General features: G+C 40.2%; 1 protein-coding gene and 1 long non-coding RNA gene across 5 annotated transcripts; one reads left to right on the top strand and one right to left on the bottom strand.

The window, feature by feature from the left end:
* Positions 1-269: 269 nt before the first annotated feature.
* On the top strand, positions 270-9,682 carry LOC122412908 (uncharacterized). Of its 3 annotated transcripts, none has more exons than XR_006261447.1 (3): positions 270-1,620; positions 1,824-8,197; positions 8,283-9,682. It is a non-coding gene; the product is annotated as an uncharacterized lncRNA (long non-coding RNA). The 3 variants fall into 3 exon arrangements; XR_006261448.1 differs by lacking the exon at positions 270-1,620 and having other exon boundaries at positions 4,317-4,430; positions 4,542-8,197; XR_006261449.1 differs by lacking the exon at positions 270-1,620 and having other exon boundaries at positions 4,553-4,671; positions 4,846-8,197.
* A 2,946-nt stretch (positions 9,683-12,628) lies between these two features.
* On the bottom strand, positions 12,629-21,100 carry LOC122412897 (uncharacterized protein CG7065-like). Of its 2 annotated transcripts, XM_043422876.1 has the most exons (6): positions 20,645-21,100; positions 18,912-19,046; positions 17,919-18,661; positions 16,750-16,850; positions 16,430-16,586; positions 12,629-16,249 (listed from the first exon to the last, which is right to left on the bottom strand). In XM_043422876.1, the coding sequence occupies exons 2-6, from the start codon at positions 18,981-18,983 to the stop codon at positions 13,015-13,017; spliced, it is 4,308 nt and encodes a 1,435-aa protein (XP_043278811.1). In that variant the 5' UTR covers positions 18,984-19,046; positions 20,645-21,100; the 3' UTR covers positions 12,629-13,014. The 2 variants fall into 2 exon arrangements, with proteins under 2 accessions (XP_043278811.1, XP_043278812.1); XM_043422877.1 differs by lacking the exons at positions 17,919-18,661; positions 18,912-19,046 and having other exon boundaries at positions 20,645-21,088.
* Between the last annotated feature and the right edge of the window lie 196 nt (positions 21,101-21,296).

A 21,296-nucleotide genomic window follows, 5' to 3' on the forward strand; every position in this document is an offset into this window, starting at 1 on the left:
TCAATAGCCACCGTTGACTCTCGTATCTCCAATAATTTTTCTCTTTTCTTTCACTCAAGATCATGAAACCACCGACCAATTTGAGATCCGCAGTGGTAAGTCCTACTTGAAATTACTGTGTAAATACTTTCGCGATCCGGGGAAGCTCGATCCTGTGAAGAGCATGGTAAATATGCTTTATTCCTAGGGTGCACGGAGAATTCCGAGTACAAAGTACAAACATGCACCGAGAGCCTCGGAGTTTTTCATTTTATTTGATTACACTCGCGTATAAATAAATTTATGCGATTTTAATACGTGTGCAGGGCACAGTAATTTTTCAAAGATTAAATAATAACATCAAAATTCACTAGAAGCCACATTTTCTATTCGAGCTTTTTGCTTATGCCGTTTTTTATATCGAGATTCTTGAAAGATTAAATGAATTTAATGCGAAGAGCGATGTGGAAAGCAGCGCCGTTTCGACTCTCCCAACGATTATTTTCTCCGAAGAGAAACAAATCCTATTCGTAAAGCTGCTCCAACAGCAATGTAAACATCAAAAAGATGAAGGGACTCGAGAACTTTATTTTATGTACATATCTCCAGTCTGCTTTGGCTTGAGTTTCGACGCAATTCCCGTCTAACAGTAATTGAGTCCGCGTATTGAACAAACATAAAAATATATCGCTATTGATATACGCTATTGACGATCATTGCTGTTCGTGGATAAAACACTCCCGAAATTCTAATTTATCCCAATAACCCGAAATCGTTACGGAATTTGAAAAATGAGGTTATGTCGCTCGGGACACAGTAATTAAAACGTCCACCAGATGTCGTTGTGGAATTTGTGATTTCCCAATGCCCTCCACGTAACACGTAACCCTGTCCATAAAAAAGTATAGCAGCACGGTACACTCGTGTTCACGAGTACACTCTGTTCACAAGTAAAAAATAATCGTAAAGCAAGAACGAGAAAAAAACGTGAATCGATTTCCCCAAAGATTTCCCGTCAGTAAACTGCTGGAGATCGGCATGATTCGAGCCATGTAGAGGAGGTTAGAGTCCGGGTATTTGTAAATTACGGGAAAGCCTTCACGCGACAAGTACCTTATTCAAGCATAGTATTCCCTCCGTATGTGTTGGTCTCTCGAAGCCTTTATGGACAGTGCTCGTTCTGATAAGGTATGGCGGGGACAGCTAGCTCGTGCCACCTCGCGTACAACCAGACTCCGGGCTTTCGAATACGCGATTTATAAATACGATCTCGTGAATACTGCGCTATATTAAGTCTACGTATAAATAGTGGTGTATAAGTGTAAATGAAATACGTGTGTAGCATGCACAGATAAACGTTTTTTCAGCTACATATGTCGTGGCACAAATATACGGTTTTGTACATATATCGTAACATTAATATACGTATATTTTATCTTTACGTACCGTAACGTGTATATACCTGTATGGAGAACACATGGACGTCGTTGTCGCCCAACAGGGAGTGGCCTAAGCATAAAAAGCCTTCGAGACAACGAAACAAAAAGAAAAAGGAAACGAACCTAGCCGGTTGTGTGCATGTGCACACGCGCTCGTTTTGTGCTCTCCTTTCTTCTGTCGTTTCAACCTCTGCGCACTTATGTATACAATATTATATTACGCTATATATAGAAGTCTTTCGTACATTCTTTGCCAATTTGAAGACAAAAAACGATGTCTTACGTCATCGAACAGTAGATGGTATTCATCTGGTTTTCGAACGAGTTTATAAATTAGTTCGAATATGGGGCACCTCCATTTTTTTGAACTTTCGTTTGAACCTACGTTTTTCAATTTTATGACAGATGAACTTCGGTCTCTGCACTCTTTTCGATGTCTCAAGGAATATTTGACTACTGATTATTGCTTTGTGAATTCGAGATGGAAAAGGCTTGGCATCTGATACTTTGTATCGAAGAATCTGTCGGATTTGAATTCGCAAGGAATATCGAAGTGGAACGAAACGAGATCGCCAATCGCGAAACATCCGACACGAAACGCTTTGAGGAAACGTTTTCATTTCTTTCTCTCAACGAGAAACTAAAATTTTGAAAATCTTCTTTCCAAATCGATCTTTTGAAAAACATCAATTTTGAATCCGGTTCTTGTGAAAATTCAAATAAAGACTCGAGGCTAACAAAAAATCTTTCAGCAAGCGCAGTGAATGTTTCATTTTAACCAAAGTTATTCCAAAAAACAAATAAATCAAAAAAATACCCTACACATATCACGGAATTCGTCGAACTAAAACAGTTTCCATGCGATCGGAATATTTCTTCGTGGTGTCGAAAAGTTTTGAAAAATTGTGAAATGAGTCGAGAACAGTTTAGAATCGAAGCGATGGGTCCAGTTGGCGTTGAAATCCTCGCACACGTGATTCCGCTTCAGACTTGTTCCAGTTCACCGATCGCGGCTTGCATAAACGAGATTCTGGCTCTCGCACATAAATGGAGGTATATATATATATTATCATATATAAATGCAAATATAGAAACACACTTATGTGAGTGCGGAACAAAACGAGATAAAAATTTAAATGAAAAAGATAAAAAAAAAAAAAAAGAAATCTATGCACTACGCGATGCGATATGGGAGTGGTCGCGCGGCCGCGATAGCGTTTATAATAATATTCCTATAACACTTTTTTCTATCGATTTATTATTTTTCACTTCTACGCTCGTTTTTTGTTTTTTTTTTATTTCTATTTTATCAACATATATTGAAAAGTCCTTCTCAACAGTCTTTCACATCTGTATTAACGATTCAATTTCAAACCGGAATTTAAGCTCTTGTATCGAAGAGATTTCTGTCATTTATTATTCACCCTCGACTGAAAAATTTTCTGTTTTATCTCATCATATTTATGCGTGACGATGCGATTGAGTTCCAAGGCGGACTGTCAATAGAAGATAATCGAATGGGAATCGATTGGGTAAATGTGTGTAAGTTGTAAAGAAATACGAAACAACAAAATTAGAAAAAATGGCCGGAGGTTTCGTATTTCGATAAAGTCTCGTTGAAAAGTTTACTTTATTGATTCTTTTGGATTTACAACGCCGATTGTTGACATGTGTTTTTGTTGGCTTATTCGTCGTCTTATTTCGATGTTTTTCTCGAGTTGTTTTATTTTCAGTGAATAATATGTATTGGAATATTGTCGGCCCGATCTCTTCTCGTTCGCGAGAAAGTTTGCTCGCAGCCATCTCGCGGATCGCAGCAAAAGTATGAGAGTCGTTGCTGGGCAGGAGGGGGAAAAACGTTAACTCGTGTCGCTGGTGTCGCGGGTGACGCCGCCGAATGACAATAAGTTTCGCGTACATTTGAATAATGGAATTGAAGCGATCAATAACAATTTCGTAAAACGGTCCGTAGCGATTAATATTGTGGGTACGTCCGCGAATGAAGTGACGCGCGAGAGCGTGCGTGTGTATTACAAATCGACAAGGTGATTGGCCGATTGTAAGACGTAATTAGACCGGGGGATCCGGAGCGAGAACAAGATGAGGTAAAAGGAAAAGAAAGAGCAAAGGAGAGGTTATGCGCGAAGATCGCTGAAGTTCCAGCGTCCGAGTTGTCCCAATGCTTTTATGCGCGAGGCTCGAGCGCCCGAGAGACCAAAAGAGAGAAGGAGAGAGAGAGAGAGAGATGAAGGAGCAGAAGGAAGGAGGAGCGCCCCCTGGAGCCACCGAAAGAAAACCTGTTCGGTTGGTCGTCCGAGAGAGCGACGACCAATATATGGTCCGTGAGGTTATGCTGTGTATGGCTTGCCAATACAAGAGTATAATAGGAAAGAAGAGGTGGGGCTGATCGCGAGGGCGAAAGAGAGACGACGGAAGAAAGAGCAATAAAAAATATATATCTGTATAGAGAGCGTTGAAAAAAGGAGATAAAATAAAATAAATCGAAAAGAATAAAGCAGAGAGAAAGGCCTCAGGCGCGCCCGTGCTGCATACGATTACGAAGCATACACACTGGACCGATCTGGATTTCGGTTAGCGACAACGCTCTGTTATTATGTATAGGTATATATACACACGAATATATTTATATATTTGAAAAACATTCAAGCCCTGTGTACGTGAGCATACTGTATAATCTTGACAAGCCCAGAAACCCTTCGGGCACCACCATTAAATATTGCTCGCTTTCTCGTACATTTTCGTTCTTTATTTTTTATCTTTATATGTCCTTTTTATCGCTTTTTTATTGCCCTCCCTTACGCTATTGTTATTTCACTTTCGCATTTGATCTTCCTGCTTTTCTTCTCTTGCCCCCTTCCCATATTCTCATGCTCTCGTTAGTCTTCGTTGCAGTGCTCATTTTCTTCATTGCTGCTGCTGCTACGTCCTCGAAGTTCTGACGATCTTTCGTTGCCTTCGTTTTAATGACGTTTCAGACGGTTTCATCGGCCTGTAAGTATCCTCAGGTACTCGAAATATATTTTTCATCGTTCTTTTTACACTCGAGCTTACCTGAACTCGTGGTATTTTACTTTAACGATTGTCTTATGTGATTTTATTAAGCATAATCGCAATGCAACATTCGGCCGAAAAGAGGGATGTGCAGCGTGTATGTCGGGCAACCGGCGGATTCGAGCGAACTCTTTCAACCTTGGGATTAATGGTAGTCCCTGTCTGGGCCTGCAGGGCGTAGGTGTGTCCTCGACTCTCCGTGCAGCTCTTATTTTTCCTTTCGCTGTTGCTCGTGTTTTTTTTTTAAATCCGAGTTCACCGAGCAAACTCAAAGTCAAGATTTCTGCGAATGTTCTCATTATTTTTCCAACTTCAAAATTCTTTCACGCGTCGTCATCAGAGCATTTGAATTTAGATTAAATACGCTGGGAGAAAATGACTCGGAGCACGAGATTCGAGGGCGAGTGAACTCGACAAATTTTCAATGTTTCAAAACAAGCCTGTGGCATGAGTGACGTATCGACATTTTGCTGCATTCCTGCGAGGCACAATTGTCCGGATTCCTTGGGACTGAGGGAACGATGAGGGCAGAACATCTACGAGGCTTCGCCGGTACTGAAAGAAGCTCCAGAACTATGGCATCGATCATCATCCTGCATACGACACCGATACACCTGGGAGACAGACACTGAGAGAAAGGGACACGGAGGGGGAGCTCGATTGACCCCACAAGAAAAAACTAAGCATGAGAAGGCGGAGAAAAAAATTTTGGACACTTCCTGCGCCGCCCAAAGAGTGTTGAACGTTCTTAATGATTATCTTCATAAAATTTAATGATCCTTTTACAATTTTCTGCGGTATACGAAGTATCTCCAAACGTTATTACTCACTTTTATCGCCTTTTTTTTTCTTATTGTTCGTTTTTTCTTTCATCCTTTTCGGTTTACACGATCCTTTTACGATTACAGAGAGCTGAACGAAATTTTTCCCCTTCTCCAGGATGCATCGGAAGGAATAGGCTGAGGAATGTGCGCGCACAAGGAGAGGCTTCAAATTTCAAGGATCTCACGTCGCACTCCCCTTTTGCTGAAGCATCGAGCGACCGGGCAAGCCTAAATTCGATCGAATCATTTCGTTTGCTCGCTTTGGCCACCAATCATTCGAAATGTTGAACGAATACTGGGAAATTTTATCCTCGTTTCTGGTGCTCTCTGTCGGCGAATGTCCTCCAGCGGCCTTCCAACGATTCAACGCTAAAAAAGAAACAATGAGCTCCGTCAGAAAGTTCAAGAAAAAGAAGGGAAACTCTTACGAGCAAGAAAATCGAGATCTTCGCGTGTCAGGTCACTTCTCGGCTCCGTTGCTCGTCGGAGAAAGCGCCCAATTTTTTCACATTGAAAATTCGTAGCACGTGCTACATCCACGCCCATGAAGCGACGCTGCACTTAACGCAGCTCTCTGCTCGATCGTGGGGATTGAGATGGAGCGAGGAAGTGCAATTTTACACCGAACAATGGTGGGCTTTTCGTGGTAAATTTTCGGCCCATTTTCTTACCTTTTGCTCGTCGATTCCACACGAAAAACAACTTTTCCTTAAAATTTTACGAAAAAACAAAACATCAAAGTGACGATGAAAAATCACAGTTTTAACGAACAAAATTAGCAGTTATTTTTAGAAATTTTGAGAACGTTAGAAAATTATGAAAATATTGAAGTTATTATTTTTATTTTTCGTCCAAGCCAACGAATAGAAAAGGAGGAGAAACAGGTCCTGCAGAAACCGAAGAAGATCTCAAGAACGAAGGAATAAAGTCAACAGCCATCCTCCGGACGTGCAAGATCTCGACAAAAACCTCTTTTCGTCCCCGCCGACATTCAGCTCCGTCGTGAAAATGTGTAAACCCGTCCGGGCGTCCACGAGGATACAAACACAAATAGGATTTAGAAACGGCTGCACCGAGCGACAGGTAGTCACACGGGATGTTTCTTCTTTTCCGAAATCACTCGAAAGCTTGAAATAATAGCAGTTTTTCCTGTTTCTTGCCGCATCTACAAATACCAAACTGTTTTAAAAAGTCCTTTGAATTTACGTGACTGCGCATGTGGTCCCTCATTTCGTATCTTGCTGTTTCGTCTCGCGAAAAACCGAGGATATTTACCTTCGTGAAAAGAAATTCGGAATTTTTCATCCTGTCATGGTCTTGTCTGTGAATGAACGCTTGTTACGAAAATCCCTTTTTTCTAATGACACCATTTACTTGGAAAGTCGTTCCCACGACGTGAAAAGTCAATCGGAATTTCGGTGAAAATCGTTACGGAACGACTCAACGAAATTAAGCAGTCGCGTCAAGTTATTCAATCAAAGTCCACGATGAAGTTTACAAAGCAATAAACCATATGAATGACCGTTCACAGTTTCTCTCACAAAAGATAATAGCTCGAGGCTAACCTCAACTTTTTATGCACGATTAGATTCCTCTACGTTTTATCGCGGTCATAAAAGTAGAGGAAAAAAAAATTCATCACTTCGCGCCTATAAATTATCGTTGAAATTGTCAATACAAATGTTTTATTTCCTTTTCATTCGTTCAAGACTAATGGATTTAGAAAAATTCCGGTTTTTCAACAATTTCTTGTGCTAATGATCCCCATCTCCGGTCTCGATCCATTAGCAGACGTTAAAATGCGTTACGGTCCCGTTAACTGTTTTGTACAGATAAAATCCATGAGGCGTACTGTCGCAACGTCTCCGTTTACAAATATACTGCAAGAAGAGGGTGCGCGTGTGGCTGAGATTGAAGGAAAAAACAAGGAGAACCAGCTGCACACACTCCACGCCTCTTTGCAACTGTATACCACTATAAATACGTATACGGGGTGTCGCTAGTTGAAAATCAAAACATTACATTTCCCGACGATCTTCGAACGCTCCGGTGAGAACGAAACTTCAAAATTTTTCGCCATTTCTTACGATCCAAACGAACGATCTACTGAAATCGCCCAGAAAAATTTCAATTTTTTTATAAAAACAATTTCCTTGAAATTTTTTCAATGACGATCGAACCTCGCAAAATTACCCACGAGAAGAGATTTGCCAAAAAGTTACGATTCGTTCTCCCCGGCTATTTCGATCGTCAAGCATGTTTTACGCTGCTTTGTCTTGTTTTTATGTTCTCCCACACACACACAAGCGTTGCACGAGTAACTTTCAAGACACCCGGTTTGTTTGTTTGAACCCATACACGAGTAAATACGAGTCTACGATCACACACACGCTCTCGGTCGCTTCTACGACCTCTACGCATTCTGCGTGTGTTTGAATATGAATTTTAACGAGCACGTATGTACTCGAACACATATTTACATAAATACAGTAGATGAGGGGCTCCGCAGAGCTGTACGAGTTCGAGAAGAGCCGCTTCGAAGAAAGCTACCGGTGGTTGTTACTTTCACGCTGTGGCTCCGAGGAGAAAAAGTTTCGAGGGTGAAAGACGATGACGAAAAAACGACACGTGCAACAGGTCCTTTCTGCACCCTGAAGAGCCTCGCGTCACTTTACCCTGCCGAGGATCCATCACAAGCTTCCAGACTCCCCGTGGCGTGGATTATCAAATTTCCACGCAGTTTCTATTTTTAGAAAACACCTTCGTTTCTCGCAGCCTCCTTATTCTGTGTGTCCATGTGTGCGTGTTTGGTTTCCCCTCCGAAAATCACTGTGTCGAAGTGGAACATGATTTTTTGTGGAGACACTTTGATGGAGATTCCTGGTGAGCAGAAAAAAATATAATTTATTCCTCGTTTCAATTTTTTCAACTCAATTCATTGAATTTATGATTTGGTTTTTTTTGGCAGGGAGATGATTTATTTTCGAAAATTGTTAATGCTCGGCATAATTTTATTGCTGAGCGGGGCCTGCTCGTTAGGAATTCAACTGTAAACAGCAATCGATGAATTTCGAAGAAATTTATTTCGACAAGAATTGAGGAAAAAAGTAATTCACGTGATTTTGAAATTTGGCGGAGATCCTTTCAGAGAGAGCAGTAAATAATTTTGAAAATTCGTGCCAAAGTTTTATTAAAATTGACAAAAGAGAGTTTGTCCAAATAATTCGAAAGCGCACGTGGGAAAATTGTATCTTCCAATGACATTTCAGCGGCTTTCTCATTGTTTTTCTTCATCTTGGTTTCATCGAGAGTGAGAGGAAGACAGAAACGAAGAAAAACGCGAGAGGTCAAGCGTCTCTCATCCGATGCATGAATCAACAAAGGGAGGTCGCGACGTTAGCCGCTAACGGAGAGAGGTTCCATCATCAAGAGGCACAAGATTGAGAAGAAGATTGAGAAGATTGGCAGCAATCAGACCGGGAGCGAAATGCGTTCTCGCTCTCCGTTATTTTCTTCAGCTCTCAGTTGTCCCACCCACGATAAAACGTTTCGTGACTAATCCTACGTTCGCCAATTTGGATTGTTCACTTATTATTTAAAGGGGCGACCAAATGAACGATAATGTTGAATTTCTTCTGGAAGAATTCCGAATCTCGACTCGAGTTGTCCAACGAAAATAGTCCAGCGAAGAAAGTCTCGGTTGAGCTTTCAGCTCGGTAAGCTTGATCGTTACGAATAAAGTGAGAATGAGAAGCGCGAGGCGGCACGAAAACCGGGAGACGAGTATACGTAGGAGGCAAAATAAAGAGCGCGTAGGTGTCGGAGGACGAAAGGCTACGAAGAGTCTGAATAGCCACTCTCGCGGGGAGCACATTTAAGCGAGCAACAAAACGAGATAAGTTGCGAGGACTCGGGGCACGAGGCCTCGCACGAGATTGTTGGCTTTGAGAAGAAGAGCCGTTAAAGAAGCCAACGAAGCTGAGAGAGTAACTCCCCGAGAGTCAATTCTTTATCGAAACTTGGAGAAGAAATGAATGTATATTTACTACCGAGTTTCGGAGATAAAATGATGCAAATGAAGATGAGCCTCAATCGTGGAGAACGCCCACGATATGGAAAAAAAAACTGCGACTAAAATTGCGAATTTTATGTCCATTATACCAAAGACACATGTTTCCGTCTCCTTTTTAATAAATTTTTCAAAACCCCGTTTTTTTTACAACCTCGTACACAAATAGGAACACACGGGACTTGGAAATAGTTTTCAAATTTACCACTCGAATTTATTGCCATCGATTAATATTGTGATTGAGTCATTTACAATTATTTCTTTTGTTAATAAAATGTCAAGCAATAATTGCCCGATTGGAAGCTCTCACTTGATTCACAAATTCACCCCCCTCCAAATGCTTTCTTCACTTTCTCTAGAAGCATCATTTCCGAGGGAATCTCCATCGATGATAATTTTAATTATAATGATGCTGAAGTTTGCAGCGTTGGAGTCCAACGAAATGTTTTAAAAAAAACCTCCAATAATTCGAGTAATTCTCCAGTTTAATTTCTTGTCGAATTCGCAATTCGTAGTTTTTCAATCTGCACTGATACTTCGTTACGTAAAAAATTGGTGAATTACAAATGTTTTTTTCCTTCATTTCGTTGGACTCCAACGTTGCACACTTCAGCGTCGCTAATTAGAAGGAATTCAACGAATTTTTTAAGTTTTTAACGAATTTCCATTTCCGTATTTTCGACTTTCTACCTTCGAATAACCCGACAGCGCTGACCGTACGAAAAGTTCTTCAGCACTGATTTGGTCAAAGAATACTGTAGTAGTCACCTTAAAATACCTTTTATATGGCCGTATAGTGTTCGATATTTATTTTCGTATACAATATTCAAAGTACGGATAAAGGTAAGTAGGCGTTATGCTCGCTCGTATAAGATCGAGTATGGCTATGGCGGCCGGTTTTTAATAACGTGGGCGTCGCGAAGAGCGCGTGCTAGTAAGCTGGAATCGAGGAACACGAGATTGTAAGAGATCGGCGAAGAAATGCGAGGCTCGTGCCGCGGACGTTACAAAACGCGGACACCACAGCTGCGCGCTTTCAGTAAGAGAATCAAGTACGTCTGATTACGAGTATTTACGCGCACACGAGATACGGATTGCTTCGTGTAAGCTTTCGATGCGATTTTGGACACAAATTATTGTATTTTCATTTTCATTAATAAATTCAATGTTTTCCTAAACGTTGAGACATTTTTCAGGCTGTCAATTTTTTTCCATCTTTCGCGTTGGCTCGAACAAAGTCTGACATACTTTGATCGACAAGTATATTTAAAAAACAGGGCTACAAAGAAATTCCTTTTGAAACGTACATAAAAATTTGGGTTTTTTTTATCACTCGGATCTCTGGAATATTTATTGAGACAAAAAACATCGTCGGTCGACTTCGCTACTATTTACGAGACGATTAAAGTACACTTGATTGCTGTAGTACATCGGCCAGAAACTATAAAAAATGTTGCGAATAATGATTGTGTATTAAAATCATTTTTTCCGAGCTTCCGTACCATGCGATAAAATGTAACGGTAAGTTTTCTTGTCAGCGAGACATAAACTGAGAATACTACGAAAAAATTAGTCATTCGACTTGTTTTCTTAGGTATAAGCTGTATACGAATAGTCTTCCCAATGAAAATTTCGCTTTTTACGACTCCTGTATCCTTACGGACTTGCCTTTCTCTCTCGCTGTCATTATCTCAATTGCACAACTTTTTTATCTCATAAATAACCACACGTATTTATTTCACTGGCTGTACAGTGAAAGTGTACGAGGAAATCTACCTTAATTTGCCTGACGTTTGACCTCTGAAAATATGTTTCCTTGATTTTCGTTTGGTGGACAATGTAGATTGGCATTCGATGCAAACTGATTGGTTATATACATTTTTTGAGGTTATTTTGAGCTTGTTTCTTACGTTTTTGTGTTTTATGAAGAGAAAAATAGAAGAATAATAAAGAAAAATAATGCTGCATTACTCACTCCATCCTCGATTTGTCAGATGAAAACTCGTCCCTCGAACGAGCAAGTATCGTCAACGTCCGGTCTTGCGTCATCGCGAAATTTGCCATTATTCTCGTGCACGCAGTTCTCACTAATCTTGCCACAATTAACACTTCCTCGTCTTCCGACTCGACGTTTTCTTTTTGTCTCTTCTTCACCAAACGCCACTTGCTTCTTGATTGCATCCGCACGGAAGTGTTCACGCCATTATCAATTAACAGAATATTTTCACGAATTACACAAAATGGCGGACTATATTTAAAAATCACTACCCAGTTTGCAAGTAACAAATGATCGGTTTTTTTAAGCCGGAAAAATTGAAAACTCCCTGAGGAATCGTTTGCAGCGGAATCTTCACTTCAATTTTTGTACTAGTTACGTTGCGCGGACACGAAATATCTTACGGCGGTACAACAGACACGCGATAAATCACTGGAGCAGCAATACATTTTGGTAGAAAATTTTTCATTATGACCATTTCTCTGAATACACATAAAACTCTGCGAGACTGATTTTGACAGTTTCTATCACACAAATCAGAGGACTAGTGTGCCATTAGGTTCGGGTTCGGGCTTCAAGTATGATGAAAAATGATTTTGTGACCGACCGTAGGCAAGAACGCGCCCGAACTGAATTTCCAATCGGATTTCTGTATTTGGCCGGGGAAACAGAAAATTCAGGAAAATAAGTCGAGCGGTAACTCGACTTACGTTCATTTCACCGTCGAACGGTAAATATTTCATTTTCAACACAATTTGATACGAGGGCTCCACGAATGTTACCTTTCAAGTGAATTTTGTAAAAATCTTAAATTTGAACTTCTGCATCACCATTTGCTCGGATGAAATTGTTGTCAGTTTAGAATTTCAATAAACGTGTCATGATTAAAAATTCGGAGAGTCGTGACTTTCGATATATACTGTAAATCAATAAAATGTTTTTGTCTCGGACCGCAAACAAAGGAATTTCAGCCATTGTCAAGAGAATATTAGTTCTTACATACCTGAAATTTCATCGATGCGCATAAGGGGTTTAGGGGTGGTCAAAATTCAAAACAGCGATAACTTCGTTCAATTTAATATCTTTTTCACATTCTATAATAATTTTGTTCCATTAGAATCACCAAATAATATTCAAATTTTGTGAGAAAAATGATTGAACACGCTTATTTTTCACGTTGAGCTACCCCTAACCTCTTAACGCTGGAGTGTCGATTGAGATCGTCTCGAAACATGAATATTCTCACGGATTATATTTGTTTTTGCCTTTATTCAATAATATGAATCTACATAAAATACGATGATCTCTAGTCTCATCGTAAAATAGGACGAACAATAAAAAAAAAAGCATTTATCGATTGCTTCGAAAATGGCAAGTTTCGAATGATCACGAAAACAAAACTGTCGAAGTTCACCAGAAACAGGGGAGTGGTTTATGTAAAATAGAGTTGTTGTTGTTTCATCACCTTTTGCACAAACACTGCTGATTGTAACCAATGAATTTCACAACGTATCTTCCTCATAATCAATTCTGGCGACGTTAACTTATATGTTCACAGTATATAAAAAAAATGGATCACGCAATCTGTTTGATTGGATCAATGATCATGAATTCAGTATGAATTTAAACATGAATTCAGTAAAATCTTTGTTGAGGATAATTTCCATACTGTTGTTGAGGGTAACCGATAGGAGGACCGGTGTTTGGTGCACCATATTGCGGGGGCCCGACCCCGTACATCTGTTGCTGTTGTTGCTGTTGTTGTTGCAAAGTTTGTTGCTGTTGTCCGTACTGATTATTCTGCATGGGTGCAGCAGCGTAAGATTGTTGTGCTTGATTGTTAGGAATCATGTTTGGCATATTACCATACGATTGATTATAATTATAACCATTGTTCATGAAAGCCCCAGAATTAGGATTGAAGTTGTTTTGTGGTTGCTGTTGTTGTTGGTGGTGCTGCTGCTGCTGCTGCTGCTGCTGCTGCTGCTGTTGATAAGAAGCAAATTGATTGCTCATTTGCTGATAAGCCATTGACGAAGAAGATTGTCCGGCCATCGCTTGTTGCTGTTTTTGTAGAGTTGAGTCATTCTGGTAATTAGAGTTATAAAGATTTTGTTGTGGTATCGGAAGCTGTGGAATTGGTGGGATTGGGAGACTGGTATCGACGTTATCGAGCCTAGGAGCTGCGTGTGATTTAACGACGTATTTGTTCGGCAAATCGCCCATTATGTTCGCTATGAGTCGTTTAGTTTCGTTGAGTATAGCGTTTGGATCGCTGTTGCCTTCGTCTCGCGTCTTCGACGAAGGTGAAACTCTCGATCTTGTTGGTGATCGGGATCTCGAACGAGACCAAGATCGCGAAGAATTGGAACGTGATCTCGATGATTTTTTTCTTCTTGCTTTTTCACTTTCGCTCACGTTTTTATCAGCTGCTTTGTAAATATCTTCGAAAGAGTAATCATCGTCGTCGTCGGAAAGATCGACTTTAGCTTTTGGTCGCTTACCACTTTCTTGGGGCTGTTGCTGCTGTTGTTGCCTCTGATGTTGTTGCTTCAATTCTGCTTCGTCATCGGCAAACATATCGAGCTTCGGTTTCCACTTTTCTTCATCGTCGGATGGATTTTGGTTGATTTTACGGGACGAAAAGGGTGACACGCTTCTGCCTCCTCTCGGATGTTGGCTGCGATTCAACAACGGCTCCCTCGACGGGGTTGGCTCTCTTTTCGTCGATGGTGTACCGAGATTCACGTAACCCCGGAGCTTTTCCACTCGAGGCAAATCTGTGGCTTCCAATTTTTTCAAAAAATTGATTAATCCGTGTTGCTCATCGGTGCCGAGGTCCTTGAAGTTTTGCAAGAGGGTTTTAAGGTCGTTGTCCGACAAACTTTCCATTCTCGATGATTTCGGACGATCGTTAGTTTCTCGCTGATTACCAAAGCCTATTTCTCTCTGATGACTCGTCGATTCTCTCTGGCGAGTCGGCGAACTGTCTCTACGCTGCGACGAAGATGCTCTCTCTTCTCGAGGTTTCTGCACAACCGGTGGATCCGGGGACGGAGCTTTGGTCGTTCCAAGTCCCGGAGTACCGGCACGAGCCGTCGTCGCAATCGGCGAAACTTCTAGCACTTTTGTAGCTATCGACGCAGCCGTCGAACTCCCAACGGCGGAAACTTCCGTTGGGGTTCCCTGCTTTCCGGCGGTTAATCCTTTGACGAAGCTCGCCGCCGTTATCGGTTTATCGCTGTGCTGCGAAGCCTCGGCCATGCCAACTACAGCGTTTATAAGAGTCTCGAGCTCATCCTGAGACACATTTGTCCGTCCCTGCGCCACGAGAGCTGCGGCGATTTGATTAGCTATCGCGATTTTGTCGACGGCTCCAACCCCAGGAACACTGACCGGCTCCGAGCGCAGCTTCGAAGCATCTCCGACTCTTTGAAAAATCGTTCGAGAGGAATTAGCGAACGAGGTGATCAGCGGCCTTGTCAATTCCATTTCACGTCTCTTCCTTTTCTCCTCTTCTTCCTGCATCTGCTGCTTCAATAATTGTTCCACTTTTCTCTTGGTCTCCGAAGCCTTGTGAAGCAACTTGGCGATATTTTGTATAGCCGATTTGGTCGGTGCTATCGCTACTTTCTCTATCATGCCGGCGAAAAGTTGCCCTTTCAACTTCTCCTTCACCGTCTCAAAGAGGACGCAAACTTCCTCGTCATTGAGCAAATCTTCGGCTGAATTCGGCTGAGCTTTCTCCGCTGCGAGAGCACGCGATAGCAATGTCACGATCTTCGGACCTAACGATCCGAGTTGACCTTCCAGCGCTGTCAGTAAACGCAGAAGACCTACGATCTCGAGATCCTCTCGCAGCAACTCCTCTTTTGGCGGTGGACTCGGTGACTTTTCTTTAAGATAAGAGGTTGGGTAATGTCGAGGACGCGAAGGTATCAGAACTCTGCTTGGAGGATAATAAGATGTTCTGTAAATTCCGGATTTTCCACGTGTGTACGTGTAACCGTAATCCCGCTCTCTCATCGGCTCATGGCGATCGATGTATTCCGTCGTTTTTATAGTTTTCGTAGTACCGACGTACTCGACATCGTCGTCGCTCTCGACGTGATGACGAGAGCGTTTGATCGAGGACGGCGAAGTCTCGCGGTTTTCGCGACTGCTCGCTCTGCCAGCCAACCACTTCTCGGATTTCTCAGTTTTGCTTTCGTTCTTTTCGGCTCTTTCAACTCTCTCGAGTTTTTCTGGTTTTGTAAGTTTCTCGACCGGCGGCCGATCTTCCGGCAGTTCGAGGCGTTTCCTTATCTCCTCCTTTCTCTGCTGCAACTCCTCGGCGTGTATCTCGCGCATGCGTTTGTTCCAAAATTCAATCCATTCAGGCTTAAAGTCATGCTTGCTCGGATCCTTTCCATCCGCTTGCAATTCCTTGTAGCGACGATTCCAAAATTTCTTCCATTCGTCCGGATAAGACGGATGCTTCTCCGGATTTTTCTCGTGGAACTTGAGCGCTCGCTGGAGCGTCTCCTCCGAACGTTTTATCAACTCACGATACTTTTCCCACATGTCACGCTCCCGCAGTGGCCTTCGAGAATGCGAACGAGAACGCGAACGACTGTAACGCGAACGATCGCGACACTTGCGCCGATCTCCTCCGGTTACCGAACCCGCGTTACCACTCCGACGATCTCGGCTACGCGAACGCGATCGCGAACGAGAGGGTGAAGGGCTGCTAGAAATACTGGATAACGAGGACAGAGATTTTGTATCGTCGGAGGGTCGGATCGGAGCAGCGGTCTTCGACTTTTCCTCGCTTTTGTCCATCTTTCGAGCATTTAATTTTTCTTTCGTCAATATTCGGATCTTCCATCCCCTAAAGAGAACAAACATTCGATTTACAACTATAAAAATAATGTGGAGACTTTATCAGTCATTCTCCACGATTTTTTTTTTTTTTTCATAAACGAAACACCAGCAATTATTATCATCAGAATATTTTTCTGGTTCGTTTTCTAAAAAGAAGACTGTTTCATATGATTTCGATTTTACTAACGCTTTTTCTTTGTCCTTCGTTTCAATCTTCTTCGAAAAGTGTTCAGCATCGGTTTTATGCCCATCTTTCTTCATGTTTTCCTCCGAATTAACACGTGCTTCTGGATTATCGTCGTGCTGATACAAATGCTCGAGCTTATTGAATCGTGGCTGCGCATCTATTAGGACACGAATATATTTTTACGAAATATATTATCATTACTTCATTATCATCTTACATTCAACGAAAAAAAACCCTCATTTTCATTGTTTTTCAATCATAAAGCCCAAATCGTAGTGCAACTTGACAAGATTCAGTTTCATAATATTTTTTAAACTCACCTTCTTTTTTCCCTCCGCCCGACATTTCAGCCATCATCTCGTCAAAGTTCGTCATCCATCTCACATCGTAACATTCCATAAATGTTCTGTCTGGTCTTTCCCTGTACGATATGAAACAACACAGCCACGTTTCAATGTTACAATTCAAAATGATATACTTTTGTAATATTTTGTTTTTATTTTATTTTATTTTTTTTTTTTAATGTAAGAAATTTCATTGTTTCGAATAACGAACGAAGGAGTATTGAAAAGGTTTGCGGAAAATTCGTGAGCTGCAAATCGTCACATTGTTTTTGCGTAAGTTGCTTTTTTTACATTTATGTCGAAAAAAAGCTACTCGTGAATCGAATTTTGATGAATTTCTTGAAAAAAATAATGTTAAAACAATGTGAAAATTTCCCGATCGCAGAACTGCCGTTTTTATTGTATTCCAACAGAATTTTATCGTTAGAGATGACATTTTATAATTACTTTTTGACGTTGCATGATAATGAACAAATATTCGAATGAGTGATGCTGCGTTTGTATCGCATTTGTAACAAACGATGATAAATGTTAACTTAAGCTGCTGATTCATCGAGCTTTGCCTACTTACTCCAAAAATCCTTCATCACCACTTTATCAACAATTAATGTAATTTACATAAATCGTTGTGAAAACGAAAATGGAGATGAGAACTTGACATAGGAAATGAAAAACCTTTTAATTCCACAAAATTTTATGCAGTTTTCCACTTTTGTGCGGTTTCAAAAAATATTCATCTATCTTGGAATATACACAACTCGAATGAATCACATTCTAAATGAAAATGGGAAAAAATGACTTGATGTCGAGAGACTCGTCAAATATTGAAGTAAAAAAATCACGAGACGACCGATAGCTCAACTTGGGTGACAAATATCAGTCAATTAGTTGGAAGCATTGTCGAATTAATAAACGTCCACTTTAGGCACACTCGTCACATACACTTGCACGAATCGCCATTCGAGGGGCGTATTTGTTTATTCGTCTGAAAAAGATTTTTTGGTAAATTGATGAAGTTCAACTGCTGGAAATATATTGATCACGGGAATAAATGTCCCGGTGACATTTGTTGAGATAAAGGTGGTATAGGGTAGGAGGTAATAAAGAAGTAAAGAAGAATATTGGAGGAAGGAAAGTTGACCTACCTAAAGTGATAATCTTCATAGACTCTTTTGATATACTGCATCTTGTTTTTCTCGAATTGATATTTTTCGACCAATTGGGGTTGCAAGCGACCAAAAACCTCTTCGATCTTTTTCGCGACGAGCAACGAAATCTCGTTAGCACCGCGTTTGTAATTTGGCGTACGTGGAAATTCGGTGATGGCTCTTGAAACAGTGGGAAAATGTCGATTGAGATAAGTTATGCGATGATTATAACTGATAAGATGTTCCATCACTGATCTCGGATCGCCACGTTTGTCGCAAAGTATGCACGTATAGCTTGGCTCGCACGACTCATTATCGACGAGTTCAAGAAGATATTCGAGTCCAACGAGGGGCGAAGTTCGGTGTCGATCGAGACTGACTTGAATGGTGGTCGATCTGCTCATCAATTGGTCTTCCATACCGGGTGGAACCGGTTCGCCAGGTGCCACAGTTTCTGCAGCAGGCAGGACATTCTCAGTTGGATTAGCGTTGATCCTTCTAGGAGTTGAACTTGTGTCGGTGCGTTTTGACCACAGCGACACAGAATAAGGCCAACGTTCGAGTTTCAATTTATGACGTTTGCACATATTGTGACTCAACAATTTGTGCTTTCCGAACAATGCGATATTACATATGTGACACCATATGTCGTCGTCATCGGTTAACGAATAAACCGGCCTTAATGTTCCATCCTCTGCCGTTACACTGCTGCGCATCAATTTCTTACGATTGTGCTCTTCCTGCCGAAAACACATAGATGGAAATACAAATATTGTCTCGTGTTAAAACCACTTTTAAAAATATTCACTATGCACAAAAAAACTAGTCATTTTCAACAGTGATCAAACAGCTTTTTTTCCATAGACCACCGTTCAAATTTCTCTTCGAACCTCAGCAAACATCAGTGAGAAAATTATCTTCATTGTTGATTGTTTTTTTTTTTACTCTTTTCTTTGAACTTATTGCTATTTCCCAGGATTGCAGAGTTACCTTCTCGCGTTCCTCTTCAGAGAGCTGAGAAGGATTGCGACCCTCGATGTCAAGATCGTCAAAATTCTGCATTTTTTTGACTTCTGCAAAGATTCCTGTTCACTTTGTTTTTTTGGTTCTTGTCAACCAAGCATTCTGAAAGTATTGACATTGATTAATTGTGATTTTGTTACCATGATTATTATTTCATTATAAAAATAAGATTATGCATTTTTTTATATCTACGATACAACCTCGTACTTACCCCCAATTTGTGTTTATTTTTCTTTTCTATTATGTCTACTAATAAATAACTAAGATACCAAATTAACTCTTATGTTATTGCAAAGTTTTTGTATAAGGTTCAATCATGTGCTCGTTAATTATATTTGCTTATAAATATAGTTTTCTTAATCTCAGTTCCGTTGTTCAAATGCACAGTGATGTTTGCTCAACAACAGAAACTATAATGGGGTAACGCTGGAATTATGCATTTTTTTCCCTCAATACCAGCTACTTACCGAGTGTCAATGAGAACCACACCAATCTGGTGTGCTTGTATCATGATCACTCTCAATTTTACTTATTTTGAGTTTTTCTGGTTTTTGGACAAGCTTGTGTAATTTTTACACTAGTTCAACCAAAACTCATTGATGAAACTTTAACATTTTTATTACACTGTTCAAAACAAAAACTTGGGATTTTCACAGAACGTCGGTTATACCACCATTTTATCGTGTCCGAACACAAAAGTAAGATTCGGGGTAATCTGCCAACGGTACAGAACACTAGGAGTGAGGTAAGGAGGGAATCCTTACGAATTGCCATCAATCGTTGCAATTCTTTTAACCCTATCGTTTAGTCATAACTTTTGACGAAAAACGAATCAAAGATCAACGAGAAATTGCAATAAATAAACAGTGCTTTGTTGATCAATAAAAGAATCACCCGTTTTTGCAAAGTTTGACATATGCATCCGTAAAAGTGCATAACCAAATTTGAAACAAATTAAAAAAATCTAAAGATAATATTTTGTATTCACCAAATTTTTAGTTGATTCATGGAAACAATGTTAATATTAACAATGGCACGAATGAATTGGAATAACTGCTAAACTCTCTATGCAAAATTGCAGTTTGTTGAATTTAACATTTGTTATCCCATGAAAATGAAACGAATTCCATTGATTAAACAAACCTTAAATTTATATATCTATATATTCATTTTATAAAACTGATGTTAGCAAATTTGTCAATTCGAGTGAATGGGTCACGTAAACTTTCTTACAATAAAAAAAAAGTAATGTAAACTGAATGCCATCATTTGGCAGTTAAAAAAACGTTCCGAAAACTTATATGAAGTTCGATAACTTCGGAGAAGCTAATGATACAATTGAATTACGCTCAGGTCGATTGCTAAATCGCGAAAGGAATCGTACACACTAGCCAGTAGTTTGATCGATGGAAGGATTCTACCGAAATGCATATATACATGATATAGCACATATATATAATACTTGAAATTGTGTCGCAACTATTGAACTTTTAAAATTGCCATTTTCACCCTATTTAACTAAGGGACGAAAGATGACATTTTTTTCTCAAATAAACGAGATATTACGTTTATCAGCACGAGATATTCGTGCTGGCACGGATCTATATATGTATATATGATTAGCTGTCGATCCTTGAATAGATACAACGAAATTTCCAAAATTCAACGACTGAAGAACACTTCAATTATTCGAGACTCACCCTTTGGACGGACACGACGGTTATCCTTCAGTTAACTGATCTCTATAATCAATTATATCACGTTAATTAACAAGCGTAAAACACATTTCTTTCTTTTATCCTACGCAAATACACCAGAGTATTCGGTCGACAACGGCCATCTTTGACTGAATTACGAGTTGCCGAGTTGCGATTCGCATTCAGGCTCCCTCTCATCGAAGCGTCCATAAACAAATTTCTTGCGATTACCAACTTTTTATTCACTTTTTATTATTTGCGAATTGATGACGTGCGAAATTATGAGGCAAAAAACAACAATAGCGTCTCGGATTTCTGACACAATATTTTGTTTTCAATTTTTACAGGTATTTTGACAAAACGCTCGTGGGCGAATGTTAAAAAAGAGTAACGTTGCTTCGTAGCAACGCGATTGTTATATCAGCAAAGTATTTTATCATGAATTAATGCGCAATTTTCGAGAAATCGTCTTTGAACTTGATGTTTAATGTTATGTGTTTAATTTTGCTTGAAAGCTGACTTTAAGAAGAGGTGCCATCTTCAGGTCTGTGTTGTTTAAAAACCTGTTTTATCAATTGATGTGAAATAATAGTATAAAATTTATTCGCAAGAGCGGCAATAGTGTATCAGAAAAATATGAAATTTGTGTGGCACA

The sequence above is a fragment of the Venturia canescens genome, chromosome 7, assembly GCF_019457755.1.
Source record: "Venturia canescens isolate UGA chromosome 7, ASM1945775v1, whole genome shotgun sequence".
In the NCBI taxonomy this organism is placed as follows: Eukaryota; Metazoa; Arthropoda; class Insecta; order Hymenoptera; family Ichneumonidae; genus Venturia; species Venturia canescens.

What these genes read in the sequence shown, in the direction of transcription:
- LOC122412897 (XM_043422876.1), bottom strand. Translation starts at nt 18,983, where the DNA reads ATGCAGAATTTTGACGATCTTGACATCGAGGGTCGCAATCCTTCTCAG. An exon ending in CTGAAGAGGAACGCGAGAAG is followed by an intron (nt 18,662 to 18,911) that starts GTAACTCTGCAA and finishes TGTTTTCGGCAG; the next exon opens with GAAGAGCACAATCGTAAGAA. An exon ending in GGGCGGAGGGAAAAAAGAAG is followed by an intron (nt 16,587 to 16,749) that starts GTGAGTTTAAAA and finishes GTGTCCTAATAG; the next exon opens with ATGCGCAGCCACGATTCAAT.